This window comes from Aphelocoma coerulescens, chromosome 5 (assembly GCF_041296385.1).
Source record: "Aphelocoma coerulescens isolate FSJ_1873_10779 chromosome 5, UR_Acoe_1.0, whole genome shotgun sequence".
NCBI lineage: Eukaryota > Metazoa > Chordata > Aves > Passeriformes > Corvidae > Aphelocoma > Aphelocoma coerulescens.
The window spans coordinates 32832632-32859634 of record NC_091019.1 but is presented as its reverse complement, the minus strand read 5'-3'; the positions used below and the strand labels follow the sequence as shown (position 1 = coordinate 32859634).

General features: G+C 48.4%; 1 protein-coding gene across 11 annotated transcripts in view; it reads right to left on the bottom strand.

Annotated features, from left to right (window-relative positions):
- Positions 1 to 6017: 6017 nt before the first annotated feature.
- Positions 6018 to 27003, bottom strand: part of SLC8A3 (solute carrier family 8 member A3) — a 137040-nt gene continuing 116054 nt past the window's right edge. For 8 of the 11 annotated variants that reach the window (XM_069017556.1, XM_069017554.1, XM_069017559.1 and 5 more), the window contains 5 exons: positions 18943 to 18960; positions 10122 to 10246; positions 9482 to 9581; positions 8141 to 8416; positions 6018 to 7833 (listed from right to left, as the gene is read on the bottom strand). In XM_069017556.1, the coding sequence (XP_068873657.1) occupies positions 7457 to 7833; positions 8141 to 8416; positions 9482 to 9581; positions 10122 to 10246; positions 18943 to 18960 (896 nt within the window). In that variant the 3' untranslated portion in view covers positions 6018 to 7456. The remainder of the gene's footprint in view (positions 7834 to 8140; positions 8417 to 9481; positions 9582 to 10121; positions 10247 to 18942; positions 18961 to 27003) is intronic. The other 3 variants (XM_069017560.1, XM_069017561.1, XM_069017562.1) reach the window with 2 other exon arrangements.

Sequence of the window (27003 nt, the reverse complement as noted above, 5' to 3'; positions counted from 1 at the left end):
AAGTGCAATAATGTTTGTGCAGCTATATCATCTTAGAAGGTGTCAAAGACTCCCAAAGTGATCCACAGCACCACATCATCCAGTTTAAACTCCCTGCCCCAGGGAAGGTACCTGGGTGTTCCTACCTGAACCATATAAACCCAACAGATGTGTTTTGGGGATTGCTCCCCACCACTTCTTCGGGAGTTCCCCCACCACCCGATGGATCCAGTCTGTAGCCATCACTTTGACCAAGAGACATCAAAATTGCAACAACCAAGTCTCATTGTGAGGCCTACAGGTGAGACCTTTTTACTCTTATTCTTTCTTCCTCTTTCTTACTCATTTTCTTAAGCGTTATTTTTATGCTTTTATATTGCCATATTACTATATGTAGTAACCAAAATGGCTATGTAGCTGTTTCACAGTGCAACCAAATGGTTCTACAATAAACCCTACATGTGTATATTTACAAACACCACTCATTCAGTGTCATTTCACTCTAATTCACCCCACGAGACCTATTAGTAAGAACCTGGGCTACCCTTGCCTTCTGCAGTGGGTTCTAACACAAGCATTCAGATGGCTGCTGCAAGCTTTTTCTCCTCAAAATGCACTTGGGTACCAGACCTTTGTAAAGTGAGTTAATCTAAAGTACTTAGACTCCAAAAAACCAAAACATCAAATATAAATGAATTCAGAGTAGGCAGGATCTGTGAAAATATGTCCTAAATGATAAAAGAGACCTGGAGGCTGATAAAAGGAGTCAAAGCCCAAATAAGAAACTATCCTGCTGCAATAGAAATGAAGGGAGTGTAAGTAGAGATCAATAAAGTGGATCAAGAGCTCTTCAACAGCCTGAAGCATAAGAGGAAAAAATACGAAATGTGGAATGGGTGTTGGAGCATTGCAGACTGCACATGAACTGCCAAGGGACTTAAAGAGAGCATGGCAACATCACCTAACTAGTGATGAAGAAAAACCTAGAGAATTACAGACCTGATATCACTCTCTGAAAACTTAAAGGAGCAAGTTACTGACTAGTTATTCTCTAATCCTATAAAGATGTATAAGTTTGTAAATAAATGGCAGGAATGGGTTTATTGAGGTTTCACTGAGGACAAATCTTTTCAAACTAATTTGATTCCATTCTTTGACAGGATAACTCGCCTCGTGGCTAGGGGGGAACAGCACTAGATGTGATATATCTTGACTTCAGAGAGGCTTCTGGCACTGTCCCAGAAGACATTCTAAGCAAGCCGAGGAACCGCAGCCTATTAAGATTCACAATACGTTGAGTTCAGTGTCAGAGTCAGAGTCAGAGAGCTTTCTGGGGAAATCTTCCCAGTGATGGTCCAGAGTCCTGATCTAGTCAGTATTTTCAGCAGTAACTCTTGGAAATCGCTTTGCTATAAATTTTCCTGGTGATATCCAGTGTGGGGTGGAGTATTGGGAGGCCTGGGGGAGGTGTCTGTCAGCACCTGTGGAGGGTAGGGTGTGAATGGTTGGTAAGTTGAAGAAACAATCCCAGTCAACAAGACGAGTTTCAGCAGAGGCATGGGATGACCTGCCATGAGGCAGCTGTGAGAATGTGCAAACACAAAGTGAGACCCTCTGGGCAGCAGTCCTGTAGAAATGGCTTCTCAGAGGTTGGAAAAAGAGAAGGTGGAGAACCTGGAGGACTGTGCCCCATACAAAATCCTTTTACTATAAGGATAACAATGAGCTGTTTTCTTTGCCCTTGTCAATAAAACAAGAAGAAAAAATTAATGATGCCAACAGAAACCCCACAATTGGCTTTGCTTTCGTTTCTGCCCAAGATGCTCCAGAAGAAGAGGAGGCAATCAAATCTCTTCTGGTAGCTTTAAGAGCTTATTTGGACACCCCTTGTGTTAATTGAGACACAAAAGTGCTCTGTACAACATGTCTTAGTGCCAAGGATGTGCCATGGGGACTTTCTGAGGACACCTTTGAAGCTTTTGTGTTGAAATGTTATTCCCTCTACAGCTTTTTCATACACCCAGCTTGTACTCATAATTCCTATGGAATGGGACCAGTGTTTCTGTAATGGAAGCTTATTTTCTTCTACAGCAGAGGCATCTTCCTGGGAAGGTATTTGTAACTTCACAACTTACACCCTAAAATAAAGTCTTTGAAACGTGTGTGAAATTTGGGTAATTAAAGAAAAAAAACCTTTCAAACAAAGTACTTCCTAGGCCTGTAGAGTTTTTTATTGCATTCTTGAAACTGGGCCAATTTCTGAGTGCATGCCCAGCAATGATTAGTAGGTGGGTCACAATAATTCTTTGAGCCACTACATGGCAATAGCAATGGTACAGCCTGGGACATGGGCGATTGCTTACATTTGAGTGCAGTGGGAGCATCTGCTGAGCTCATCCACCTCACATCATGCCTTTAGACTCCATGTCTAAGCTCAAACTACACCCTAGGGCACATGTGGCTAAGTGCAATGTGGAAAAGGCACCAGGGGTATCTGCTGTTGGCAGTGGGGCAAAAGTATAAGCAAACCCCCACCAGCCACCTGTAGGAATGCCCTGGGGCTGGTCTGCCCTTGCCACCTATTTCTGGGCAAAACATAGACCTCCTGGGTGAAGGGAAGGCAGAGAGGAGGGGTAAATCTACTCATGGTGTTAATCATCTATGAATTTTAAATGCCTCATTTAAATAGCAGGAGGCACTTAATCCCCTCCTGCTGCAGAGGCAGGTTGGGAGCACTGTGTGCTCTGCTGGGCGCTAAGCAGCACTGGCACACACAGCTCTGTCATTAGCAAGCTGGCTGCCGCTGGCACACGCACACGGATGACAACGTCTTTTAAAACGTTTTTTTTCTTCTAATACTCCAAAGGTTGTTCTTGGTGACAAGTGCTTTCCAGCTTGTGGCCGGGGCTGAGCAACTGCTGCTCCCATTTGTGCAGGCTGGCTCCTCCTCCACTGAGGCCATATTCAAGCACAACCAGATCTCTCAGATGCCTTTCTGTTACCATCTAGATCTATACCTATGTCCTGCTGTGCTGTCGAGTGGTGGATGAGGTGAACTGTAGGTGAACAAAGGTCTTGTTTATCTTGTTTATCTCACCAGTGTCCAGGTACAACAATACCAGGTGTCCTCCAAAATGTTTCCCCAAATCAAAGGGCTATGCTGGTGGAGACGTGCAGGTAGGCATCATCCCACTACAGCAGCTGAAGCCTGAAGAGTCACATGCAGCTGATGGGGGCTTCTCCTCACACATGGTGCTGTGAAGAGGCATCCTGTTGGTACTTAGGGATGGAGAGTAGTGGAGGAGTGCTTCTATGCCAGGGACAAATGACTTATAAACCAGTCCAGCAGCCCCAGACACGGAATCAGAGGAAATAGGCATCATAGAGTATTTTTGTGGTTTGTCTGAGCTTGTTCAGAAGAGCCCTGATCACACCCACACCACAGTAATTGCCAGAAAGGTGACATAATCCAATCCACGTGCTGCAACTGCCTCCTTCCTAACTTAAAACCTTTGCTCAAACACTTCCATTTCTCACTGCACTGTACCACAACAGACTGCTGATGCTTGCACACTTCTCTGACTCATCCCAGCCTTCTCTGGCTTGGCCCCCTTTGGTTCTAGATCTAAGCCTCAGAACCTGTGGGGACCAGAATACCTCTGTGCAGCAGTGGCAGCAAACCAGCCCCAAAGGGTCCCAACACCCCCCACCCCCTGGTGCCATCACTGGAGTCAAAGGCAATGAGCCAGAGCCAGAGTTGGAACTTCTGTGTTTCCCCTCAGGTCAGAAGTAGGTGTGGGCAGGAGTGACCCCACAGGCCTGTGGAAAGAGGTGGGAGTGTGCAGGACCCAGTAGGGCAGTGATCTCTTTGTGGCTTTGCCAAGCTCTGGCTGCCCAAGGAAGCGATATCCAGGGCAGCCTTCCCACAGGTGCTCTGCCGGGGCTGCCTTTCCTACTGCACGCGTGCCCAACCGCGAATCCTTCCACCCCCAGCTGGGCATTTGGCATTGAGGTGCCCAACCCCCCGTCTCCCCTGGAACCCCATAAGTGGGCCCCATGCTGTCAGGGAAAGATGGGAGACTGGGGTTATGGGCTGCACCAGCTGCCCCTATGCTGCAGAGGGCAGGTAAGAACAGTTCTAGCTAAAGGGCCACTGTAAAGGGCACTTCGATGGTCAGGTGTCCAAATACCAGTGGAAAAAATCAAGTCAGTGATGACGCTGGGTGAAGAGGCAGCATGGTACTGACCAAAACTGGGACACAGTTCCTGGAGAGATTTTGGGGGACAGGTGAGTGCTCCTCTTTGCAAAACTCTTCTTTACCCAAAGGCTGATTTTTGACCAGCACCCATGCAGTGCAGCATCACCAGGACAGCAAAACCTGTGGGGTGCTGTGGGTGCCCTCTGTGGCAACAGTGATGGGAAGGCAGCCAGAGGTACCACTAGCCCCACACCATGCACGGCCCTTAGAGGACGTCCCCATACCATGGTAGGCCTCTGGAACAAAGCAGCTCCTTTGATTGCCTTGGCTTTTCCCTCCTGACATCAGCATGTGTTATTTACTCTCAACCACAGCAGTGATGCAGGGGAGGAGGCAGAAAGGGAAGATGTGCAAAGCCCAAAGCACGAGGGCTGCTGGGAGGGGCCAGCTGCTGTTACTGCAGGCTGCCATGGGAAGCTGATGGGAGAAACAAAGGGGAAAGATCAGCAGCAACAAAACCAGCAGTGAAACATCCTCTCTGCCAGCTAGGCAGGAGCAAGTGCTCCAGGGTCCTCCCAGCAGTACCCAACTGGAGGGCTGGGGTCAGGAGGTGGGGGGAGGCAAACCAGCCAGAGCCATTGCGACCAAGTCCACGCAGCTGCCCCAGGGAAAACAGAAGCAAGCAGATAGCTAGACCCAAAATGAAACTTAACAGCTTCAGAAAAAAAAAAAAAATTCCCCAAAGGCACCAAACCTGTTGGGTTTGTTTTTTTTTTTTTTTTTTTTTTTTGCTTGTGTATTTTTAATGGAGTAAGAAAGGAAAATAGAAGGAACATGCCATAGATGTTAGCCTGGTGCAGATCACCCTTCTGCATGGAGGGCACCAGGGGCCCCATACAGTTCCCTCATGGCAGCCAGTCCTACCCCCCCCTCCTCTTCCCTGCAGTCAGCTGGAGAAGGAAGTGGATGAAAAGCACACGGTGGATACAGCACAAACACAGAAGAGCACAGCAGCGCCCCAGGCCGGCCTTTAGCCAGGGATGGCTATGCTGGCATGGGTAAAATAGAAGTTCAACAGATTCTCTATGTCCCAATTAAAAGGTGCAACAGTAACAATCTCCCCTTTAGAGCTGCACTTTAAACCCCCACAAAAAACATTTGGAGACTCTTGTAATTTTTCTTTTAGTGTCCCACATGGGAGCTCTGGGGCTGATGGGCAGCGTGGCAGTGGCAGCAGCTGCTCTTGGTGGCTGCTGGCACTACTGCAGTCAGGAGGACCAGCAAGCTCAGCAAGAGCCTGGCCTCTTTTTCAGACCCTTCCCAAAAGGCATGGCAAAGGGAGGTAAGGAGGCAGATATCAGGTGCTTGTTAGCTTCAAACCCAGTGGCTTTCACTCACTGTGGGCTCCCACCAACAAAGCTCTGGCTGCTCATCTGAGGAGGATCCCTCTTCTCTGCCTCATGCATACACATTTATATAGAGGTATCTGGTCAACATTCTGTATGAAAATAAATAGTTCATCTGTGTGGTAAGAACCATCGTTGCCTCCATCTAGTCACCTGCTATGTTACATCTCTTTTTGCCCATGACAATCTTGTTCCCACTGCTGTTTCCCTAACCCATGGGCACCTCCTCCTTACCTCCTGGGGCAGCCAAAAGCAGGGCAGCAGGCAGAACTGTATCGTTTGGCAGACCCTCTCTTACTTGCTGCCTCCCAAATTTTGGCTTATTTTAGGGAACCTGATGAAAATGGTTCCCTTTTACAACACCTGTTTCTTGACAGAAGAAATGATCTTCATCTCAAAAACACTTTACAAAGAGTAGGATTTTAATGTTCTCTTCCAGGGCCCTCAATTAAGAAATATGTGTCTAGATAGCACTGTTTATATAGATATAGGTATAGTTTTTATTTATTTTATTACCAACCCAACATTTCAATTTGCAGCTGTTGATGTAACTCATGACATACTCTCATGGTGGTGGTGGCTTTTCTTCTTTATCCTTAAAAAGAAACGCATTTCAAATTAAAATTATGCTTTTTTTGTTTGTCTGGTGTTCCTAAAAGGTACTTGAGATGACGCAGGAGTCCTGATGTGGGTGGCAGTTTTTAAGCCTGTACCTGTCAATGGCCTGGAGACCACCTGCAAGGTGCGGGTGCTGGGAAAACTGGGGTAGCAACTGAATGGAAGGGCAGCCACACCACAGCTCTGGGTGGGATGGTGCTGGGAACATATGGGCACGCTTTTCAGGTTTTCCTGAATTCATTTCCACCTCTTAGCAGGAGGACCATGCAGCAAACCTGCCACCACCACCATCCCAGGGAGCCAGCGCTGCTCCCCCCAGAGCAGGCTGTTATACTTCTTTAACAGTTGTAAATTAACATCATTTTCTCTCCCTGCAGTACCACAAGCTCAAAGTTAATTATACAAAGAGAAATGCCATAGTCAAAATATACATGAGACGTACTGTATTAAGAGGGTTGGGGGGTTTTTTTCCTTCTTTTTTTTCTTAGCCCAGGCAGGTGATTGAGATGCTACATGCTCCAGCCTTTGTCACTAAATGTGTGTGACTGTGTGTCTGTGTTTGTATTAAAAATATATCAGTCTTGTGATGTTCTTAAAAAAGAAAGACATGGAAGGCGGCAGGGGAGGGAATGGGTCATAGTGAAAAAGTTTTTCGACTGTGTGTCTTCAGAAATACACATGTTCAATTCCAGCACTGACGGCAGCTTGAAGCTTTGAGTTTAAATTTGTAACATTTTTCAGATTAAGTAGTTAAAAAAAAAAATCAATCAGCGTGCTCCCCCAGAACCAAAAAGCAACAAGCAAACAGAAAAAAAAAAACAAAACACAAAAAAACCACGAATTCCTGAACCAGACTTCTGTAATTCTCAACCAGTAAAAATAAGGAAACATCTCCTTACAGTGGAGGGGTGCTCAGCAGGAAAGGAGACGACCCCTGTGGGAGAGGTGGCCTTTGGAGATGGTTGAAACTTCATAATTTCATTGAATAGGGTCAGTGTCTGGGTTTATTGTGTTTTATTTCAACACTTGCCATTGTTGCTTTCTTTTGTACCATTTTTGGATGGATTTTGTCTCTTTGTTTTTTTCCCTCTCTGATGGTTTTGCTCTTCTTGGCACGCAGCTGTCCGACCGTCTGGGCAGTGGCAGCCCCCACAGACAGCCATACCCTCCAGTGAAACCACGCTTCCAGGACTGGTGTCCGGTGAGGTAACGGAGGAGGGGATCCCTCCCCTGGCAGCACCGTCCCTCCACCGCCTAAAACCCCTTGATGTAGCAATAGGCCTCCAGAGTGGCGAAGAGGATGTAGAGCAGCCAGAGGCTGACGAAGAGCAATGTCGTGGCCACTTTGCACCCCCGGGGGCCGCCCAGCTCCCCCCCAAGGTGGGGTCGCCGGCGGTAGAGGAGGACGCTGATGCAGATGAAGGCGAAGATGGTGAAGAGGGTGACGGAGAACGCCAGGGTGCCTGCTGACACCTGGAACTCCTGCCCCTGCGACGCCCAGTAGATCGCTGCCACTGACCACGCCAGCCCGATGCCCAGGAAGACGTTGACAGCGTTGCTGCCTGTGACATTGGTGATGGAGGCGTCAGCGTACATGTCCTGGATGGCTGCGGCTTTGCTGGCGAAGGTGTCTGGGGTTGAGGGAGAAGGGAAGGAAAAATCACTGGGGGTCCAACAGGAGAAACAGACAACACTTCGTGTCTGGGGAACAAGGGAGGCTCAGGTGTGGCACCGACCAGGTTAGGATGCAGACCAAGAGGTGCACAATCCCCTCCCATGTTGCAACAAAGCAGGGTGCAGACCTTTGCCTGGGGACAGGGCTTTGAGGATACCCTTCCCAGCTTGAACCCCATCCCATGACAGAGCTTCTCCCCCAAAATCAGGAGTATCTCCAGAGGACTCATCTCCCACCCCATCCCCTCCCCGTGGCCACCCTACCTGGTACAGAAGTGCCGAAGGCGACGAAGACGACGGCGGTCACTGAGTCCTTGAGGCCAATGGTGCAGCCGAAGTGGGAGGCGAGGTCGCCGATGACGGCCGTGAGCATGCCGATGATGAGGATGGAGACGACGAAGCAGGCCCAGCCATTGCAGTACTCAGTGGGGGGCACGCAGGCAAACAGCACCTTCCAGAAGACGGTCAGGAAGTGCATCACGTAGTCAAAGCAGGATGGCAGGCGCTCCTCGCCGGACTCATCCTCATCCTCATCACCTGCTGCAAACAACATGGAAGGAGAGATCCAGCACTCATTCCATTGGGACAGCTCATGCTTGTCTCCTCCACCCCAGGGCTCCAGGGATTCTGCTCTCCTGGGACAAGGTGGTATGGCACTGGCCATGACACTAAATTCAAGCCACACCAGGTCCTTCAATGATGGGTGAGGCTTGGCAAAAAGAATGCATTCCAGCCACCCCAGACCCCGCAGGGATGGGGAGTAATGGAGTGGGGTGTTGTACCCACAGAGGGCCAGCCCTGTGCCCATCCACAGGCAGTCACATAGGAGGCAGTCATCCTGTGGAGATCACTGTTGAGTGACATGAAGAAATTACACAGGCAAGTGATGTTCTGGGCCAAAACTAGCAGAAAGTAATAGAATTGGGAAACTGGAGAGATCTCTTGATCCTCCTGCTCCAGAGCATGGGCTGGACCATCCACTGCCTCCTCTACAGCTGGGTGGAAAACACCCCTTTGGGGCAAATGCCAAACCATTGAGGAAAGGTTCAGAAAGACGTCCAAGTGCCATTAATGGCATAGATGTGCCTAAAATACCTTCCCCACAGCTGTCTGGCTCTGAAAGCAGTGAGCTCTCTCAGGCAACAGCTGGCAGGTCTCTGGGCCTTTACCAGCTGCTGCCTCCTGAGGCAACATCTCCAGTCTGCATGTGATAACCCTCCCTACTCCCAGGAACTCTACTGGCTACGACAGGACAGGACAGGACATCTTCCAGTAGGAGCTACCTGCACTGGCCAGGATCCCAGCCAGGATGGGATTTTGCTGCCTGTACACTACTCATCACATTACCGAAGCAGCCGGAGCACTGCCAGCTGATGCAGTCTTTGAACACTGGCCTTCAGGAGGGCTCTGCACCAGAAGATGGATCTCCCAGGCTCCTCACTAATGCACCTGCAAAAGCCTACTATATTTGGAGCAGAGGAGCTCTTTCGACTGGCTTTGCTGATGGGTGACCACAGCTGAGCATCACTGACCAGGGAGATGCTGTCATTCCAGGCTGCATGAACCCTGCGGATGTTCATGTGGATTTTCTGATGTTCCCCTCACCTGCGCTCACAGTAATGGCCTCCATGAACTGGTCCCTCCAGGAATGTGTCCCTACAACCAAAGCCAGGTTTGTCTTCTTAATCAGCTTGTCCACGGTGCTCTGTTGTGGGAATAAAGATGTACAGCAATTAAACCAGCTGCTAGGGGGCAAGGATGATCTTGCAGTACACTGTGGGCTCACAGACCCTTTTGAAACTGTGGAAGTGTAACAAGCACTCTCCTACCAGCTAGATATGTCCATGACTGGAGTTGAGCCCACCTTCTCCCTGGACTGGCTGACCCAAACCTCACCAGAGCCAGCTTGTTTGCCACACCTCAATCCTGATAAGGTTTCTTCTTCTTCCCTCAATCCTGCCTCACCAGAGCCAGCTTTGCTCCTGCCTTCTCCTGCCCACAGGCTTCTTCTGCTTCCAGCAGGACCTTCTTGCCTTTCTCCCTCCACCCCCGCCAACCAACCAGCAGATGCTACTTTTGACATTTCCTGTAGACTTCACGCACCCTTTACTCCATTACATACTTCTTTTCCTCTTTCAACAGCCCTTTCCCTGCACATGCTGCCCCCTCAGTCCTGCTCTCTGAGGCTGCTCGACAGTGCCACATGGCTTTCCCCTCCTGGAAGACCCCTAGGACACCTACTGACCTTGAACTCATAGGACTCCTCAATGATGACTTCCAGTTTGGGGTGTTCGCCGAGTATTGGTTTGCCCATCTCTGCAATTCTCTTGGCTTCCTCCTCTTCAACTGTCATCTTCCTCTCAGCCACCTCTGTGAAAGCAAGGCCAACACCAAGCTGTGGGCAGCAGCCCTGCACCTCCAGGGCACCATGGGGGCTTGTCTGCAGTGCCCTTACAGCTTGCTGAGCTCATGCAGCACTTTGGGGGACAGTGGTGGGGGGGGGGCAGTGGTGAGGTGACCACAGAAACAAAGGACCAAGATTTCTGAATACCAGTCACCAAGAACGTAGGCAACGTGTTTTTAATTTATTAAAAAAAAAAACCCCTTGAATGTTTCTTCAGTCTGCACTGGTGCTCTCGGTTGACACACACCCTCCCATCACCCCTGCAGCAGCCACAGCTTTGGTGAGACCAAGGTACCAAATCCTTCTGCCATTTGGCAGAAGTGCCCTTTAAGATGTTTCTAACACCCTGACATGCCCCCTGATTTGAACAAACAAGAGACAGAACCCTTTTTTCCCTCTTTGAGTAGAAAATCATGGTTGGCACCTTGTGCACTGAGTGCAATACTTGATCTGACACTCAAGACACAGTCAAAACCACATGTAAACCACATGTGAACTAGAAAAATGAACAAGAAGTAATGAAACAAGTAGTTTTATCCTTTCATAATGCTGTGAGGGTGCTGAGGCGCTGGAACAGGTTTTCCAGAGAAGATATGAATGCCCCAACCCTGGAAGTTCAAGGCCAGGTTGGATGTGGTGTTGAACAACCTCGGGAAAGGTGTCCCATGGGAGGGGGGTTGAAACCAGATGATCTTGAAGGTTCCTTCCAACATATTCCATTCTGTAATTCTATATTTAGTTTCTGCTGAAGGAAACCAAACCAGGACCCCGGGTCAGCAGCATGCTGAGATGATCCTGTGTCAGGCTCAATCTTGCTGGTGACTCAGCTAACCCAGCAAAGTGCCTCAAGAGGGTTCTGGTTGCCCAGATCGGAAGGAGCATCCCAACCAGCTGGAAGGGTGCCCTGGCAGTGTCCCTAGGCCTGACCCAGATCTCCTCTTCCACCGACATGCCCAAGTGTAGGCACACGCTGATGTGCTCTCTGAAAAACCTGGACATCTCAAAAAAGGGGCTGGGTTTCCCCTGGCTTTCCTGTGCATGACCAGTCAGGGTGTACAAGCTACAATATGGGATCCAGCTGAGCCTGGGATTGGGAGCTGGAGCTCTTAAGAATCTGGGAGGTTCTTAACAACCTGGGAGGGCATATCACAAAGGCAGAGCATCTTGCTCTGGCTAAGCAGTGGGTCAGATGCTACCCGAGATTTCCTGCAGAGGTTACAAATAACCCAGAGGCCCTGCAGAAATTTCCTGCAGAGGCCCAGGTAATGCCTCAGATGTGATTAGTTCCATGTGGACCCCAGCAGATCTCATACTTCACACCAAAAATCACACAGAAATGATGCAGTCCCAGCGAAATCTATTTATAAACTTTGACTTGTCTCTTCAACTGCCTGGCTAGATTGACTGCAAAGACTGTAAACCTTGCAAGACCTGCAGATTTTATAAAACATACAATAACTCATGTGGCAGGTGACATTATTACAACTCATCACAGAAACAGGAAAGTTCCATCCATCACTTGAAATCAATGATGTACATCAAAACCATCACTGCCTAGCTCCAAAACACCATAGTCTGGATTTAGGAATCCCCGTAAGCTTAGAAAAAATTTACAGAGACAGAGCAGCACAGCACCTGGAGAAGAAGGGCAATGCAGGATGCTGGGGGGGCAGGGGGCACATTTTTTCACTGGAAGGGTAGTTAAGCATTGGAATGGGCTGCCAGAAAGGTGGTGGAGTCACCATCCCTGGAAGAGATCAAGAAACAACTGGACGTGGCACTTAGTGCTATGGTTTAGTTGACATGGTGGTGTTTGGTCAAAGGTTGGACTCAATGATCTTGGAAGTCTTTTCCAACCTTAATGATTCTATGAGTAGTTGATTCTATGAAAATGTTGGAGTGCACTTGGAGTGCAGTACACTCATGAACTGATGATTATCAAGATTATCAAGAACAAGATTCAAGGTACTTATATTCACTGGACAAGGAGTCAGATATAATGTACATCCTTTTCTAAGACAGAATGAGAAAGTCCAGTCTCTTCCTCTACCTGGGAGTGTGTGAAGATGACAAGCTGTGTCCATTGAAAATGCTGGTGCTCACACATCAGTTGACATGGCACATATGTATGTGACTTTGCTTCTGTCTGAGCTCCCCATAACCTGAAGGTCAGGGGTAAAGGCATCCTCAGCTTCACAAAGCCCTGCTTGGCAGATGAGCTGAGAGCATGCTGGCATGTGCTGACAATACAGAGCTGAGCAAAAGCACTATGGCCATCCCAGCAGGGTTGCAAAGTCCAGGCTTGGTGACAGTCTGACTCACTACAGCGTTCCCTGGAATAACTACATCTGAAAAGTTGCAGTCACAGTTGGCGGCGTAGTCCCTTAGGCTCCCACCCCCTGGCTGCAGTTGCAGAGTGGAGAAAGCAAATGTCTGGAATCTGAGGAGATGCTCTGGAAAAAAGGAGTATCAGGCAGAATTTCCTCAGCTTAACAACTCCAGCAGAAATGATACAATGAAACCTCAGTCCCCAATCTAACTGATTTGACAAAAGCCTTTGGCATGGTAGGAGAACACAGAGCCTCACGCAAATGTTATGCCTCTAGGCAAGGCTGAACTGCAGGCAGGTCTGTAGGCACATGCAGTGCAGCAAGCTTTCTTATCTCCAGAAGAAATGGTATCCAACAGAGCTTTATCCCAGAACCTGGCATCTTTCTTACGCTAGTTTATGCACGTGCACCAGGCAGGACAGTGCAAGATCTGAAGCCCTCCCTGCGGAGGAAGATCTCCTGCATCTCTTCTCTGGTGTGCCAGGTCCAGGGCTGTTGGGCAGGCTGCATGCCTGTGTCTGCAGGACCTTGCACCTTCTAGCAGATGGCTTTCTTGTCTCCAGAAGCCACCTGTGGCTCACCTGCTGATTCAACGAGCAAGGCAATCACTTGCCAGGCAGCTCTTAGAGTAAATCAAGCAACACAACCATGTCCAAGAGTGTTTGTCAGCCTAGGGGGTGGATGCTAGCATGAGCATGGGACCAGACATCCCACGAAGTGAAGGTGGTGGGAGTCCTGCTATTCCAGAAGGCACCCTGCCAGCCGATTAAGTGCCGCCAGAGGCACCTTCAAGCCCTAGGTAGGCCACTTGGAGTGAAGAGACAAGCTGACTGGAAATGGAGACCTTCAGCCTACTGACAGCACATCCACGGAGACATGAATAATAGAGGCCCTGATGTCACCATGCAGCTCCTCTGCCATGTGTATGGGGAACTGGGGTGCAGAGGCAAGAACATGGGCACCCAAGAAGGCATGTCAAGAGCATCCCATGGGGACAGATGATTGAACATGACTGCCAAGCTAAGTCTTTCAATGTCAGCTGCAAGCAAACCACAGGAGAACAGGCACAGGGAGCACATCCTAATGGGTACCTCATAGAAATATTAATAGTGGAAGCTTTTGGATAAGGAAGAAGGAGGTAATTCCTTAATGTCTCATTAAAATGCAGTCACATTTGAGAATGTGCAACAGGAAAGCAAAGCACAGAAACCTAACAAATTTCAAAGGTGCACCTGAAAATATTTAAGCTGCCATTGTATTTTCACTGAGGCTCCATCCTAACGTAGGAGACAAACACAGATCAGGACTCCCATGTCAGGTATGTGCTGGATCTTGCTCAATTCACTTGTGCAAGTGACCCATAGGTGCCAAATACTAGGCTGCTGACTGTCCTCTGAAATTAAGGCAGTGGCAGGACGGACAAATTTAGGATCACAGCTGACATTTTTTTGCCCCAAACTATACTTGCCATACAGTTAATGGGGGGAGCTAAGCACCTTCAAAGAGTGATATGAAGCACCTACATGATTTCACCAATTCTGCCCACCTACTGTTTAGGACACATGAGCATCTTGTGGCAGGAATCAGTGCCAACATCTGCAAAACACCAGATCCCATCCTCAACCTGTTGCAGGCCTGTTGGGTCTGCCTGTTTCAAAGGGATGCTGAGGGCTGAGTTGACCCTGTGTGTACTGACCCAACAGCTGAAAAGGAATAAACTCTTACAACAACCTAGTGGCAGAGAACAATCCCAATGCTCCTGCTTTTCAGGGAAGCACTTCAGCTAGCACAGGGTGCATCATCCTGCCTGTGAAGCCACAGGAGGTTGCCCCTACAGCAAGTGTGGAACATGCTCCCATGCAGTCTGGTGTAGGGCTGGGGTCTTGGAGGGCTCCTCCAGGAAGCAGAGACAGGACATCTGTGAGGTGTGTCACACATCACCCCAGTGTGGTAGCCTGCAAAGAAGACTACCAAGGGCTAAGACAAATAAAACACAGTGAGGATAGGGGGTGTGTGTGCCGGGAGACAGATATTTAATTTGCAAGGTCAAGTCTGTCAAGGTGAATGCTGCCAAGCTGCAGCTTAATTATTAGCTAGCCTTGATTTCTGTTTGTATCTGCATCAGTACCTACTTTTCAATGTGGATTGCACCCTGGACTCCCTGCTGTCAACTCCAAATAAGCCTGATAAGGTCTGGCTGTGCCTATTGAGAACAGAGCTTGCCAGGACCTTCTGGATGGCCTCCACCTCCTCCTTGGGAAGAATAAGGTAGCCAGAGAGGGGTCCCCTAGACCCTACCTGCTCTGGCACCTAGGTATGTGCTACCATTGAGTGTTAGGAACCTCTCTGGGCTGCAGGAGCACACACAGGCTGCTGAGGCCAGGCAAGCTGGGGCTGCTGTGCCAGCTGCTGCACCAAGGTACCCTGCTCCTGGTGCCAGGGAGCCAATGGGTTAGAGAGAATATGCTACAAGCAGGTGAGACAACAGGTCTGGTAAAATCAAAGCCTGGATGGGAGGAATGAGGATGAAGTCCGCTTTTGCTTGGGCTGTAGCAATGGCCACAGCTGATAGCACTAGGAAAGGAACAAGGAGAGGTTTTTGGATAAACCACTCCATGCTCTCATTCTGCTTTGTTCAGACCTTTAAAGCTATGACAGACAAGGGGGCTCAGCAGCTCCTGGTTATGGTCCTGCCACTGCTGTGCTCTGCAGCCCTGGGCATGTCCCTGCCACTCTCACTGCTCAGCTTTCACCCCATGTCTGTCTCAGTCTGTCTCTCTCAACTTATGCCTGCAGGGCCATCCCAGGACTTGAGCTGCAGTGATCTGCAAAGCACTTTCAGACGAGCACATGTGAGGCCATTTCTCGGGCTCAAAATACTGTAAGCATATCCCCTCCTCCTTGTATTTCTTCCAGGGAAAGGGGACACTGAACTGGGCTCCCACATCATGCATTGCTTGCCTGCTCAATCACCTTCAGACTGGGGGGGGTCGAACAGGAACTAGACATTGCCTGTGGCCTCCTGGACACGTTATAAATCAAAGTTAGATAAAGACCATTTCTATGGTGTAATCTGGCCCCTGCATCTTTTGAGCTCAAACAGGGCAATGGGAAGGCCCTGTAACACCATCAGAGAGGTAGATACTCATCACCTAGCAATGCTGCAAGACTACCAAAAAACCACGCTGAATAAATTGGATTAAAACCAGCAATGTATTCATGAAGGATTGCTATGAAGGCCATTTCACACTCCTCGAGTTAATCTTGTCTCCATCCATTTCTGGAGTGGTCATATATCTGCATGAAGGTCACCCCTTTTGGGGACTGTGCTGCTAGGAAGAAATTAAAACAACAATTAAAATGGGATCTTGTTTTTTTGTTGGGGCTTAATAAGATATAATCCTGGTTAAACAAAGTAAATAGTGAGCACGAATGAGTTCCTCTCTCCAGAGCACTGTCAAGCTGTCAGTCACAAGTGGGGAAGACTTCTGGCTAAAAGACACTCTGGCTTTGGAGATTAGCATATGGATATGCCCTTTATGGAAGCACATGCACACATACAAGCACTGGCAGCCTGGGCTACTTTCTAAAATGTAAGGAATCTGCTTACTTAGCCCTGAAAGCTATTTTTGAGACATGATACATCCCGTATACATGCCCCAGTGTTCCTTAATGCTAACTGGGAAATGCTGCACATTCATGAGAGGGAGGCTAAGGCACAGGGCTGGGAACTGAGCATTATTCCCCTCCTGGCTCTGCCTTGAGATTGCTGCTAACATGACCATCCCCGACTGGCCATACAACTGGCATCTCTGTTCCCCAGTCTTTCCCAGTGCAAAGTGGACATAGGAGTTTTAATGCATAAATAAAGAAACATATTTAGAAATATTTTCTTTGAACTGGATGAATATATAGAAATTATGATACAGAAGTATCTACCATTTAGATAATTCCACATCCCTTCAAAGATTTAGATCACTTGAGCCCAAGAACTTTCAAGCAAAGGCTGTGCTCAGGCTTTCAGTGACTTTTGCTAAGGCCGGAAAGACCTGCAGAACAGATCTTCCACTGCTGGCAAAGGCAGGAACAACTGGGACACCTATGCACTTTGGTATCAAGTATTTTCCTGTATAAAGAGTATACAGAGAGCTCTGTATACTCTTTGACACTGCCAGTGTCAAAACAGAAGGTTAAAAAAACCCCAGACTCTCAGCTACCCCATTCTACTCTGAAGCCTGAGCAGTTGGTGTTGGACACATGGCCAAGCTTTGCATGGCCTTGCAAATCTGGCTCAAAGAGCCCATTTGGAAGAAATAAATGCTGAGAAGAACCTGTGCCCTGCCTAATTACTTCACCTTGTGTAAAATTCACAGCCCTTTTTCCTTGGGAGGGCCTTGCAGGGCTGAGGGGCCTAAGTCAGGATCCCTCATTTCACCCCAGGTAAGGGCTCCTGGGACAAGAGAGGCACTGTCACTTGGGCTCATCCATCAGGGCACCCACACCTTCTGTGAAGAGAAGGGATCACTCCTGTGAGCGGGAGCTGTGCAGGTGCTGGCCCTGCAGGGGCTGCCAAAGCGTTGCCATGGGAGGGGCAATGCCCCAGGGCTGCAGAGGAGAGCCAGGGCAGTCCCAGGGACACATCCCTAGGAATGGGATGCTGCCCAGGAAGAGCTGTGCAAGCTGCTCCAGGAGGCAAGGGACGCAGGAGTGACAGATTCCACTGAAATGTTCAATAATGCAGTTTTTAAACAAAGATTCCCGCGCGCCTGTGTAACCTAAATCTAACATGACATGGACTAAACGAGGACGCTGCTTCTCTCCCTGCTGATTAGCCGTGATTGCTGCTGAGTGACACTCCAGCACGTGCCTGCTTGCCGGCCTGCTGCTGGATTGAGGCACATGTGGGGGCCAAGCACCACGAGCCCAACACACGTCACATGCACAGAGGGCACCCTGAGGCAGCTCGGCAAGGGGGGAACCCCAGGGACCCCTCACCAGACAGAAGGCTCTCCCTCATGAACTGAAAAGTAACTTTTCATAGCTGGTGACCAAGTTCTCCAATAACGGCTGCCAAAAGCAATCAGGCTGGATCACAACAGAGGGAGGAAAGTTATGTTATTTTAATAGGAATTACTTGGTTCTCGGGGTTCTGATCAAATTAGGCAGCTACTGAATTAAAGCAATGAAATTACTGGGAAGCAGGCTGTGCTCAACTTATTTTTAGTCCTCCTGGATCTGAAGAGGTAACAAAGGAAACCATCCAAACCATTCTGAGTTTTCCATAAACACCCTAAGCTGGTATTTGGGGAACTGGGGATTTCTGCCTGCCACTAGCAATTTTCTAATTAGTCCAATAGCCAACGGGCTCAGGACATCCCCTGTGCAGCAGATTTGGCATCCTCCGAAAAGAGGCAGGACTGAAGCCTGCATGGGAGATGTGGCTCCTTTGATTTGCAGCACAGCTCAGGCATCATGAATGCTTTGGTTTTCAGTTCTGCTCACAAACCTGTGGGATTTTGAGCTCCTCTCTGCACCCTGCATACCCACCCTTATCTTCCAAGAAATGCTTCTTTAGCGCAAATTCAACAGTAATCACATCTGGAATTGAAGGAATAATGAAAATACAGGAGGCGTACACTGCACCACACTGGGATAAAGACAGACCAGTGTAATGGGGATTTCAGGCAAGGAAGAGGGGCTCAGTATTAATACACATGAAATCCTGACACAGGGAGAGGAGATGAAGAGTGCAGAGCCAGGGCGAGGAGGGAAATGGTGCTGGTGCTGATCATATCCTGGCAGTACTGCTCTGGCGCTGGGCACACCCTGGGGATCCCCCAGGATGGGAGGTGGAGACCACATAGGTGAAGGCACTGAGGGGTGACATGTGACCCTCCATGGGAAGGGGACACTTGCACAACCTTGTACCCTTGCCCACCCCAGGCAACACTGTCCCACACTGCAGGGACGCCACCTCCCTGCAGAAATCCCTGTCTTCCCCAGTGCATCAGCACAACCCAAGCACCAGAGTTGCCTAAAGAGAGGCTCGAGTCACAGCTTCAGACCAAGCACAGCTGTATGTGTTGCTTTGCAACTCTGCCTGGATCATTTCCCCAAACTGCAAGGAAAAATCTGGAATATGGGAAATGCTCTTAGATGTCAATCAATTGCTGTTATTTTCTTAATTGTACTGCTCTTAACTAGTTCATGCTAGACACAAATACCATGAGCTGGGGTTGTCTACAACACAGCAAACACAAACATGGGGGGTCTGACCAAAGGGGACAAAAAGAGAGCCAGAGCAGCCAGAGGAAAGGAGAAAAAGCACTTACCTTGTGTGAGCAGTAGGGCTGTGGTGAGAGAAGAACATGAGAAAGACAGAGAGAGAAAAGAAAAAGAGGGAAAAAGTTAGTATCTGATGGGGAAAAGCTGTTTTGCAGATGACGGCTGCCAGTGAGCAATGGACACGGTGCAAGGCAGTGTGCAAGCTCACGAGGGCTGCATGTAGGGCACAGGCTGGGGAGCAGACACCACAGCAGCACGATGGAGAAGAGACTGGGGTGCTCCAGTGAGCACCAGAGCACTGGCTCCCCAAAGTCACCCCCTCCCCCCAAGCAAAGGCAGAATGATGGGATGCAGCTGGGGGGAAGCGGCAAGGAGGGAAAGGGAAAGGGGCAAGGAGGGCAGTTACACTTGCCATTGGGGCCTGATACAACCCTAACTGACCCAAAGGCATGGGAGGTGCCACTGCTTAACGGGTAGGTGTGGTTGTGGCAGGGCTTGGCACAACTGAGGACCCCCAATAAACTTGTAGGTATTGAGAAGAGAAGGTGATGGGCACCTCAACGAGATCAGCAGCATCAGGAGGCATTGATAAAACAGGCAGCCTCCAGTGTCAATAGGGGCAGAGGGTAACAGGGCCATGCATCATCCCTCAAGATGATGCCCTGGCTCACATACACCTATCCCACATCCCACAGGTACCACTTTCAGAGGGTCAGGGTGCCTGGAGGAGCATAGGCACATGTAAAGCATCACTGCTTGAGTCCTCCTGGTTCTCTTTGTTCCAAACTGCTGGTTTGCCTGACAGTGCTGCATGGACACAGGCCATGTGACTGCATGGTCCTGTGAGATTTGAGGTGGGAGGAAAGGAGGAGAAAGGGGCGAAGGTCCTTGCAAGGGATGACCTGACCCTGGCTTTCCATACAGGCACAGCCCAGCCCCTTGGGCAGTGACCCCCTGACCCTCTCCTCTTGTGATTTCCCCACTCCCCAGAGCTGTCACAAAGAAACATCTGACTGGATCCCTCTTAAGTGTTATCCACAGACAGCCACAGCTTACATCCAGGTATCAAACTAGCTACAGCAGAGTCCAAATAGCAAAAAACCTCGAATGGTCTTTGAGAGGGGCCAAGCACCAAGTCTGTACCTTAGCTTTAACTTCTACTTGTCTTTCAAACAGCAAACCAATCCTTGAAGACTTGGTTGCATGTGATGACAGTATTGTAATTACTACTAACACTTATTATCATGCACTTTTAGTCTCAGAAGCTTAAAACTCTGTACAAAGACTGAGTCAGTATTAACAGCCCTATTTGACAGATGGCAAAGCAAGCCAAAAAAAAAAAAAAAAGAAGCTAAAAGGAACATTTTGCAAACTCAGAAGTGGGCTGGAGTCCAAAAGTGCTAATTTTCCCCGACTTGCTGGTTTGAGCCTCTGAAAAGCAGGACTTTTATATATATGCACCCAATTGTATCTGTGCCATTTGAAAGTGATTTCCTAAGCAATGTATCAAAGGTCGCACAGCGCATCCATGGCAGAGCCAGGGAAACTAATCCTGAGTCCTGACACCCAGTCACTTCCTTGCTCTGTTGAGCAGCAACCATGGGCACAGCTTTCCCAACAGTTTGCAGAGAGACACTGATCCAGTCAAGATCTTCATCCACTGATCCATCTCCCAAGCTGGAAGTGCTGTGGGCAATCCAAGAGATCTCCCTTGTCCATGAGGGCAGGTAGAGGCACCGTGAAAGAGGAAGGTAAAATGGAGAGGCTCCTTGCTGAGCATCCCTTCTGTTTCAGGGTCAATTCCTTTTGAGAGTCAAAAACTTCAGGGAAACCATTTGCGAGTATGTTCTGCATTAAGTACAGTGCCACTGAGCCACAAGATGCAATGGGATGTTTGCTCTGCCTGCACCACCTCTTGTCATCCACACACCTCTCCTGGAGTCTCCAACAAGCTCATCACTACCCCTGGTAGCATGAATCTGGAGTTTCCTTGTAGCTCTGTCCTGCTGCAGTTCCTGCTGTCATGTGACCTCCTTACTATTCCATGGTCTTCTGGTTCTCCAGACAATGTGCAGAAATTTAATTTGCCTTTTGCAATTACAAGCATCAGTACAATGGGTCGATTTGGTGTTCAAATGTAATATAATGAAATATTACTGGGACCCTAAGCTACTGTGGCTATTAAAAAAATCATTGGCTCCTCATGTTTCTTGAAACTGTTACTATACTACTCTGGGATTTGAGTTTATTTTTTTCCCCATTTGCTTGTGAGCCTGAAAAAGAACAATTTTTCTCCCTTTCACTTATGATATAATACATGAATATTTGAAGAAGCCTATAAAGCTATGAATGAAACATCAAGAATACAGCATGCAGAAAGCCAAGGGATTATTTTATCTTTATATTTCTGAGTGAATGCTGTGCATGCAAGCAAGAAAATGATTTCACGGACTACAGCTTTCTTCCTGCACACACATCTGCTAATGTGCCCTTAGCCCTGACCTGTAATGTTTTCTGACAGCCCATCTGGGGATGCTGTACCTGTACCAGCTTCACTGACGGTGTCTGTGCTGTTCCCATCCCACAAGCCTCCTTCCACTCTCCCCAGCCTGGGCTGCATCCCTCCAGTCCTCTCCAGGGCACTTCTCCCTCTCCTGCACTGCTGCTCTGCACATCACGCTCCTTATGGGGCCAAGCCAGGCCACCTCACTGCTCTTGGCATCTCAGGTAGTCTCAGAGGCTTGACGTGTACTCTTACAGGGAACTGCTAAAATTAGCTCCGCAGCCAAATCCAAAATAGCAGTCCCCAGTATCCCTTACCTAACCCTTGCATGGTGTGATTGTGGGCAAACACATGTCCATGCAGTTAAGGAGGCTGTGATGCTGACTCACCCAGGAGAGCCTTTAGCTCTGGATCCCAGTTCCTCCTTCACTGGGGTTTCTCTGCCTTGAAGGCTTGGTTTTGACTAGGTAAAGTCAAAATTGCATGCATGAACTCTGCTTCCCCTGCCACCCCTGAAAGTGGACAATCTAAACCTGAATTTTAAAAAGCTGCTAAAAAAGCTGTTTACTAATAAGCCATTTCATCTGCATCTTTTTGATACAGTTTGAGGTCAGACTCTGCTGTGACATGCATGTTGGTGTGGGTTAGAGATCAGGAATTTCACTCCCTCCTGCTTTAACTCCAAAAAGCTTAAACCAAGAGGAACCAGGGCTGGGACTGAAGTAGACGAGCAATCCAGCAATCCTGTGTTTACAGCAACCTGATGTGCTGAATGCATGTCCCAGCCTTTTTCTAAACAGTGAAATACTTTTCTCTGCTGTTTACCTCACAGACTATGATGCATGCTTTATTCTGGACTCATTCTTCATTACCATAAATCTTTTCTAATCAGTATCCCTAAAGACTCAGAGAAGCCACTGTGTAGATAAGACGATCCTTGTTAAAGGCCTGGGATTTAGAGTGAGCTGAAATGAAGGAGGGGAGGATAAATTTTGAGGAGACTCCCAGTGGCACAGCAGGGCAGTCACAGGAAGCCAAGACAAAGAGAACACACAGCCTCCATCCCCTGCCCACTCAAAGGTGACCAAGAAGTGACCATATAAAACACAGGCTCAGTTCCCCGAAGAGATAAGGATCCTCCATCTTCCAGATGAAACTGTCCACAGGCTCTGCCTCCAGATTTGCTCACTGAGGTGAGCAAACTGTTTCCCTAATAGATTGTTAAGAGCTGTAAACATGGGGTTTTTTATAGGCTAAACAAGGCAGAGATTTTGCAGCATTAACTTGAATGCTATTATTATTGAAGTCAATAGCAAAGCTTTTGCAGACTCTAAGAGAGTCCTCTCCATCAGGAGAATCAGCAGCGTTCAGCTTAATCACAGAGCTGTGAGCAAATTATTAAATCTTGAGGGAATGAGGTAACAGCAATCTAACATTTTTTTGCCATTCTCATCAGCAGCTGATGGGAGTTGATGAAGAAGGAGTTTCTTAGTATCTGTCCACACTTCAGAAAACTGCAGCACAAATACAGTTTATCTTTAACAGGTATGGATCTCTGTACCAAATCAAATAATTCCATCGATATTTTGATACAGGTAACTTGATGGATCAATCTGAGCTGAGAATTCTTCCTTCTTTGCAGTGTAATCCTTCCTCTGTGACTCCCAGCCACATCCTCCCTCTGGGCACAAAGCTTTCCCATCAGAGGTGCTGACACTCCATTAGAAGGAGATGTGCTATGAGATTTGTCTGCACCAGGTGACTCTGTGCTGGCAGGGCTGAGAAAACTTCAGACAAAATCCTCCCAAGCCAGGGCACGCCAACCAGCTGTTAATAGTGTTTGCCAGCTATCTGTACTCCCACATCCAGCAGTCGTATCTTGTGGGAGACATGCTTTCTGAAGCAAAAGTTTGCATGAAGGTTGTCAGTCCCTTTTACAAAACATAACCCTCAAGACTCAGCCTTCAAGCATCAGCCCTGAGGTTGAATCTTCCACCACTGTCCCATGAGCTGAATTCTCACAAGCTGATTCCCAGTCAGCCTCATGTAACATATTTTTCCAAATGCTATTTTCACCATTATCTGCAACCAAGTGAAATCTCCCAGAGTAGCCTCCCTTGCCATTCAGGCTGTATCAGCATTTAAGATTAGCCACAACTTAAGCAGAAGAGCAACTTCATCCAGGGAACACAAAGCAAGTTTTTCTCTTGTAATCCAGGACTATGGAAAAAGTGTGAAAGCTGATGTATGAAGAAAGTATTACTCCAAAATCCTGCTGGGACAGCAGCAAAATCTTCATTCTGAGTTGTGAGCTGACACAATAGCAGAGTTGCCATGAGAGCAAGAGTCAAGCCAACAGACAGCATCTTGTCATAAAGGAAGAGACTCATTTCACTGCAGGAACCCTTTAAACAGGTGCTGAAAAAAGGATGTCCAGAAATGTGGTTCAAGGTGCTGGGAGGTTTCAAAACCCTGCAGCACTCAGTAAACAGGGATTCAGTTTACATGACTATGCATATAGAGGAAAGGTGAGACAAGAAGGATTTGAAGATTAATTTCTTAGAAACAGAGAAGACAAAAAAGTCAGGAAACCTGGGAAATGGCCAGCAGGATAAAGAAAAGCAACATTTACCTTCTTGGCCAAGCAAAGAATGTGAGTCTCTCTGATTTCTTTTTACTCATTCATTTCAATGTAACAAGCTTGCAGCAAGTGCCATCTTTGCCAGTGCTCTGTGCATCTGATATGCCACTACTGAGTCAGTACTGGTCATCATCACAGGCCAGGCTGGCAAGATACCAATCTCAGATCTGTTCTCATCTCTTTGAATTATTGGAGCATGTCAACAAAAAGAGCTGCTATAGTAAAACTACTTGATGTGATTTGTTTGGATGATCAGAAAGACTTCGAAAAACTCCAGCTCCAGAAAGTGATTGGTGAAAAAGAACAGATGACCTGCAAGACAAAGTAGATGTAGCATTTATGTAACAGGAGTAAGTGGCCAGCTCTCCTTACGGCAAGGATTAACAACTGAGTGTCCCAAGGCTCAAAGCAGCATGACACTGGGGGTGAACAGTGAGAAGCAGCATCTGCAGATGATGCAAAATGTTTCCGTTAAAAGGCTGTATCAGTGGCTGTTCTGCGTTCTGCAAGCCCTGGTCAACCTGAAGACAGGCATTTGCGTTTGGATCTCCACAGAAACACTTCTGAGTAGAGATGATTTTTCCTCCAGTAAGGTGCTAGCAGGTGCAGAGAGCAAGAGCAACAGGATGAATTTCATGCTGAGCTCTGACCCTCACAGAGACCCTCCTGGAGACCCCTGTGCCCCACACCTCTGGTTAGGGCTAAAGAGAAATTCCCTTGACTGGAGGTGACTGCTTTATATTGGCAGGTGTACAGGACAGCACAGACAGCAATGCAAATCAACCATGTGGTAGCAAGCCCTGCTCGCACCTGCCATCCTCCTCCACTGCATGTCTGTCAGGAACCACTGCCACCGCAGCCTGCAGCAGTGTGGGTACCCTCAGGGACAGCACACTGGGTCTGAATAGCACCAGGCTCCAGACCAAGTCCTGCATCTCAAAATAAACCACTCAAACTCTGCCCCAGGCTGCTTTGAAAAGCACATACTACTCCTCCTTGTCATCAGCTCTGCCATCACTTCAGGGAACGTTTCACCCCTGATTTCATCACTGCCACTTAGTTTGTATCCCTAAGGTCATCTAGGAGCTGCCCTCTGAATGGAGAGGTCCTGGGCTGGGTGCAGGCCCTCAGCACAAAGCTATGGCAGTGCAGGCACAACTGGCAGTCTCTGAGTGACCTGGATTGCAGATTACGTCCAACATGACTGCCGTTCATCTGAGGCGCCCAATGCCACCCTGCTTCCAGAGGAGCCAGGAGAGGTTTTGAAGACACTGCGAATAGCTGAGAATATCAACAGTTCCACAGCTCCTTAGACACAGGCTCGGTGTGACATAGCTAAATGGGGAGTAACAGCAAAACAAGGACACACTGTCAAGAAACCCACATCTTTCACAGCACAGGGAACAAATGCATGGGTAGCCAAAACCCACAGAGACTCTCCCTCAAGAGCAACCAGGCCTGAACTCCCAAGGAGAGGCAGAAGCTGTGCTTTGCCCTTGCCATGTGAGTCACGTGGGGGCACATCCATCACCACAGCAAAACCCAGCAAAGGCCCAGTTAGGGGACTGTGGTGTGGGATTTTCCGCGTCTGTGGGCGCGGGGCAATGGCAGCACCTGCACGATGCTGGCAGGAACACGCGTGCTGCAGTCAGCAGGAGCATCCCTTCCCCAAGCCACGTGGCATGTCGCACGATGCCCGAGCATGTGCCGGCCTGTGCACGGCCTGGGCTGCCTCCTCTCTGCCGGGAGCCAGCTGCTCATGCATGCACTCCGTGAAGCTGCTGGCCACAGCGTCTGCTCTTGATTGCTGTCAGTGCTCTCTATGGGAAAGCCTCACGTAGCTCCTCATTCTTCATACCAGGCACAAGGTAGGCTCATCAGAGATGCCGCAATGTGCAGTGCTATGGAGCTGGGGATCTTTCCAGATGCCCTGGATTAGTGTAGCGACTGTGCCACCTTGTGCCAGCAACATTTACAAATGCAGTTTAATCTTCTGCCTCTTAGATTTTAAAACCATGGTGCTCTCACTCTGACTTTTCTCTAATGAGGTCAACCAGGGCCCTGCATCTCCTCCCTGGCATGATCCTTTACTTCCTCCAGGCAAAAGAGAGTCCAAGGGTGTGCCCTCACCTCCTGGCCCGCAGGCCCTGTGCTGCAGATCAAATTAGTCCAGTTCTGATCTCCTCTCTGCCTGTTGCAACTCAGTCACACTGACTCCAGCTGATATTGATGTAAATAAGAGATACATGATACAGCAAACTGGCTTTGTAGTCCTAATAATAATGAGGACGTTTAACAACTGGTCCACTTCAGGGCCCATTTGGATTTTTTTCAAACACTTTTTCTTATTCAGCCAGGTGCAACACAATCTGTATAGGAAAAAGAAATGTGGGACTTCATAGAAACAGCCCAATTCTGACTCTGTATCCTTAATCTCCTCATTGTTTAGAAAAGGATTCAGGATTCACAGAGAACAGACAGCTGAGAAAAAAATTCACGGTGTTGCTCCAAGCTGCCAAGTGCATAAGCAGAAGGCCAGAGGCCTGTGATTTTCCTCCTGGACCTGCTGAGATGGAGATGGGAGACTCATGGATGGGAAGGGACTGCATGGGTGTAGTGAGCAGATACCTACATGGAAGCTGTGGCATTATATAGTTCTTTTATATGATGGAAAAAAAGCAGTAAAATAACTAGTGGCTACAAGCTGAGGCCAGACAACTTCTACCTAGCAGCCATGCTCACATCTTTACTTTGGAGGGCAACTGATTGCTGGGACATGCTCCTATGGGATATGGCAAGGTTGGTCACTGCTTCTGCTCAAGAGCAGTTGGACTTTGGTGAAAGCCAAGGGCCTGTGCTTGACAAAGTCAAACCTGATATCCCTCATTGCCTACAGGCTGCAGGAAGCAGTCTGACAGCATTAAAATATGGGTTTACATTTTACAAGTCCACGGATGCTGTATG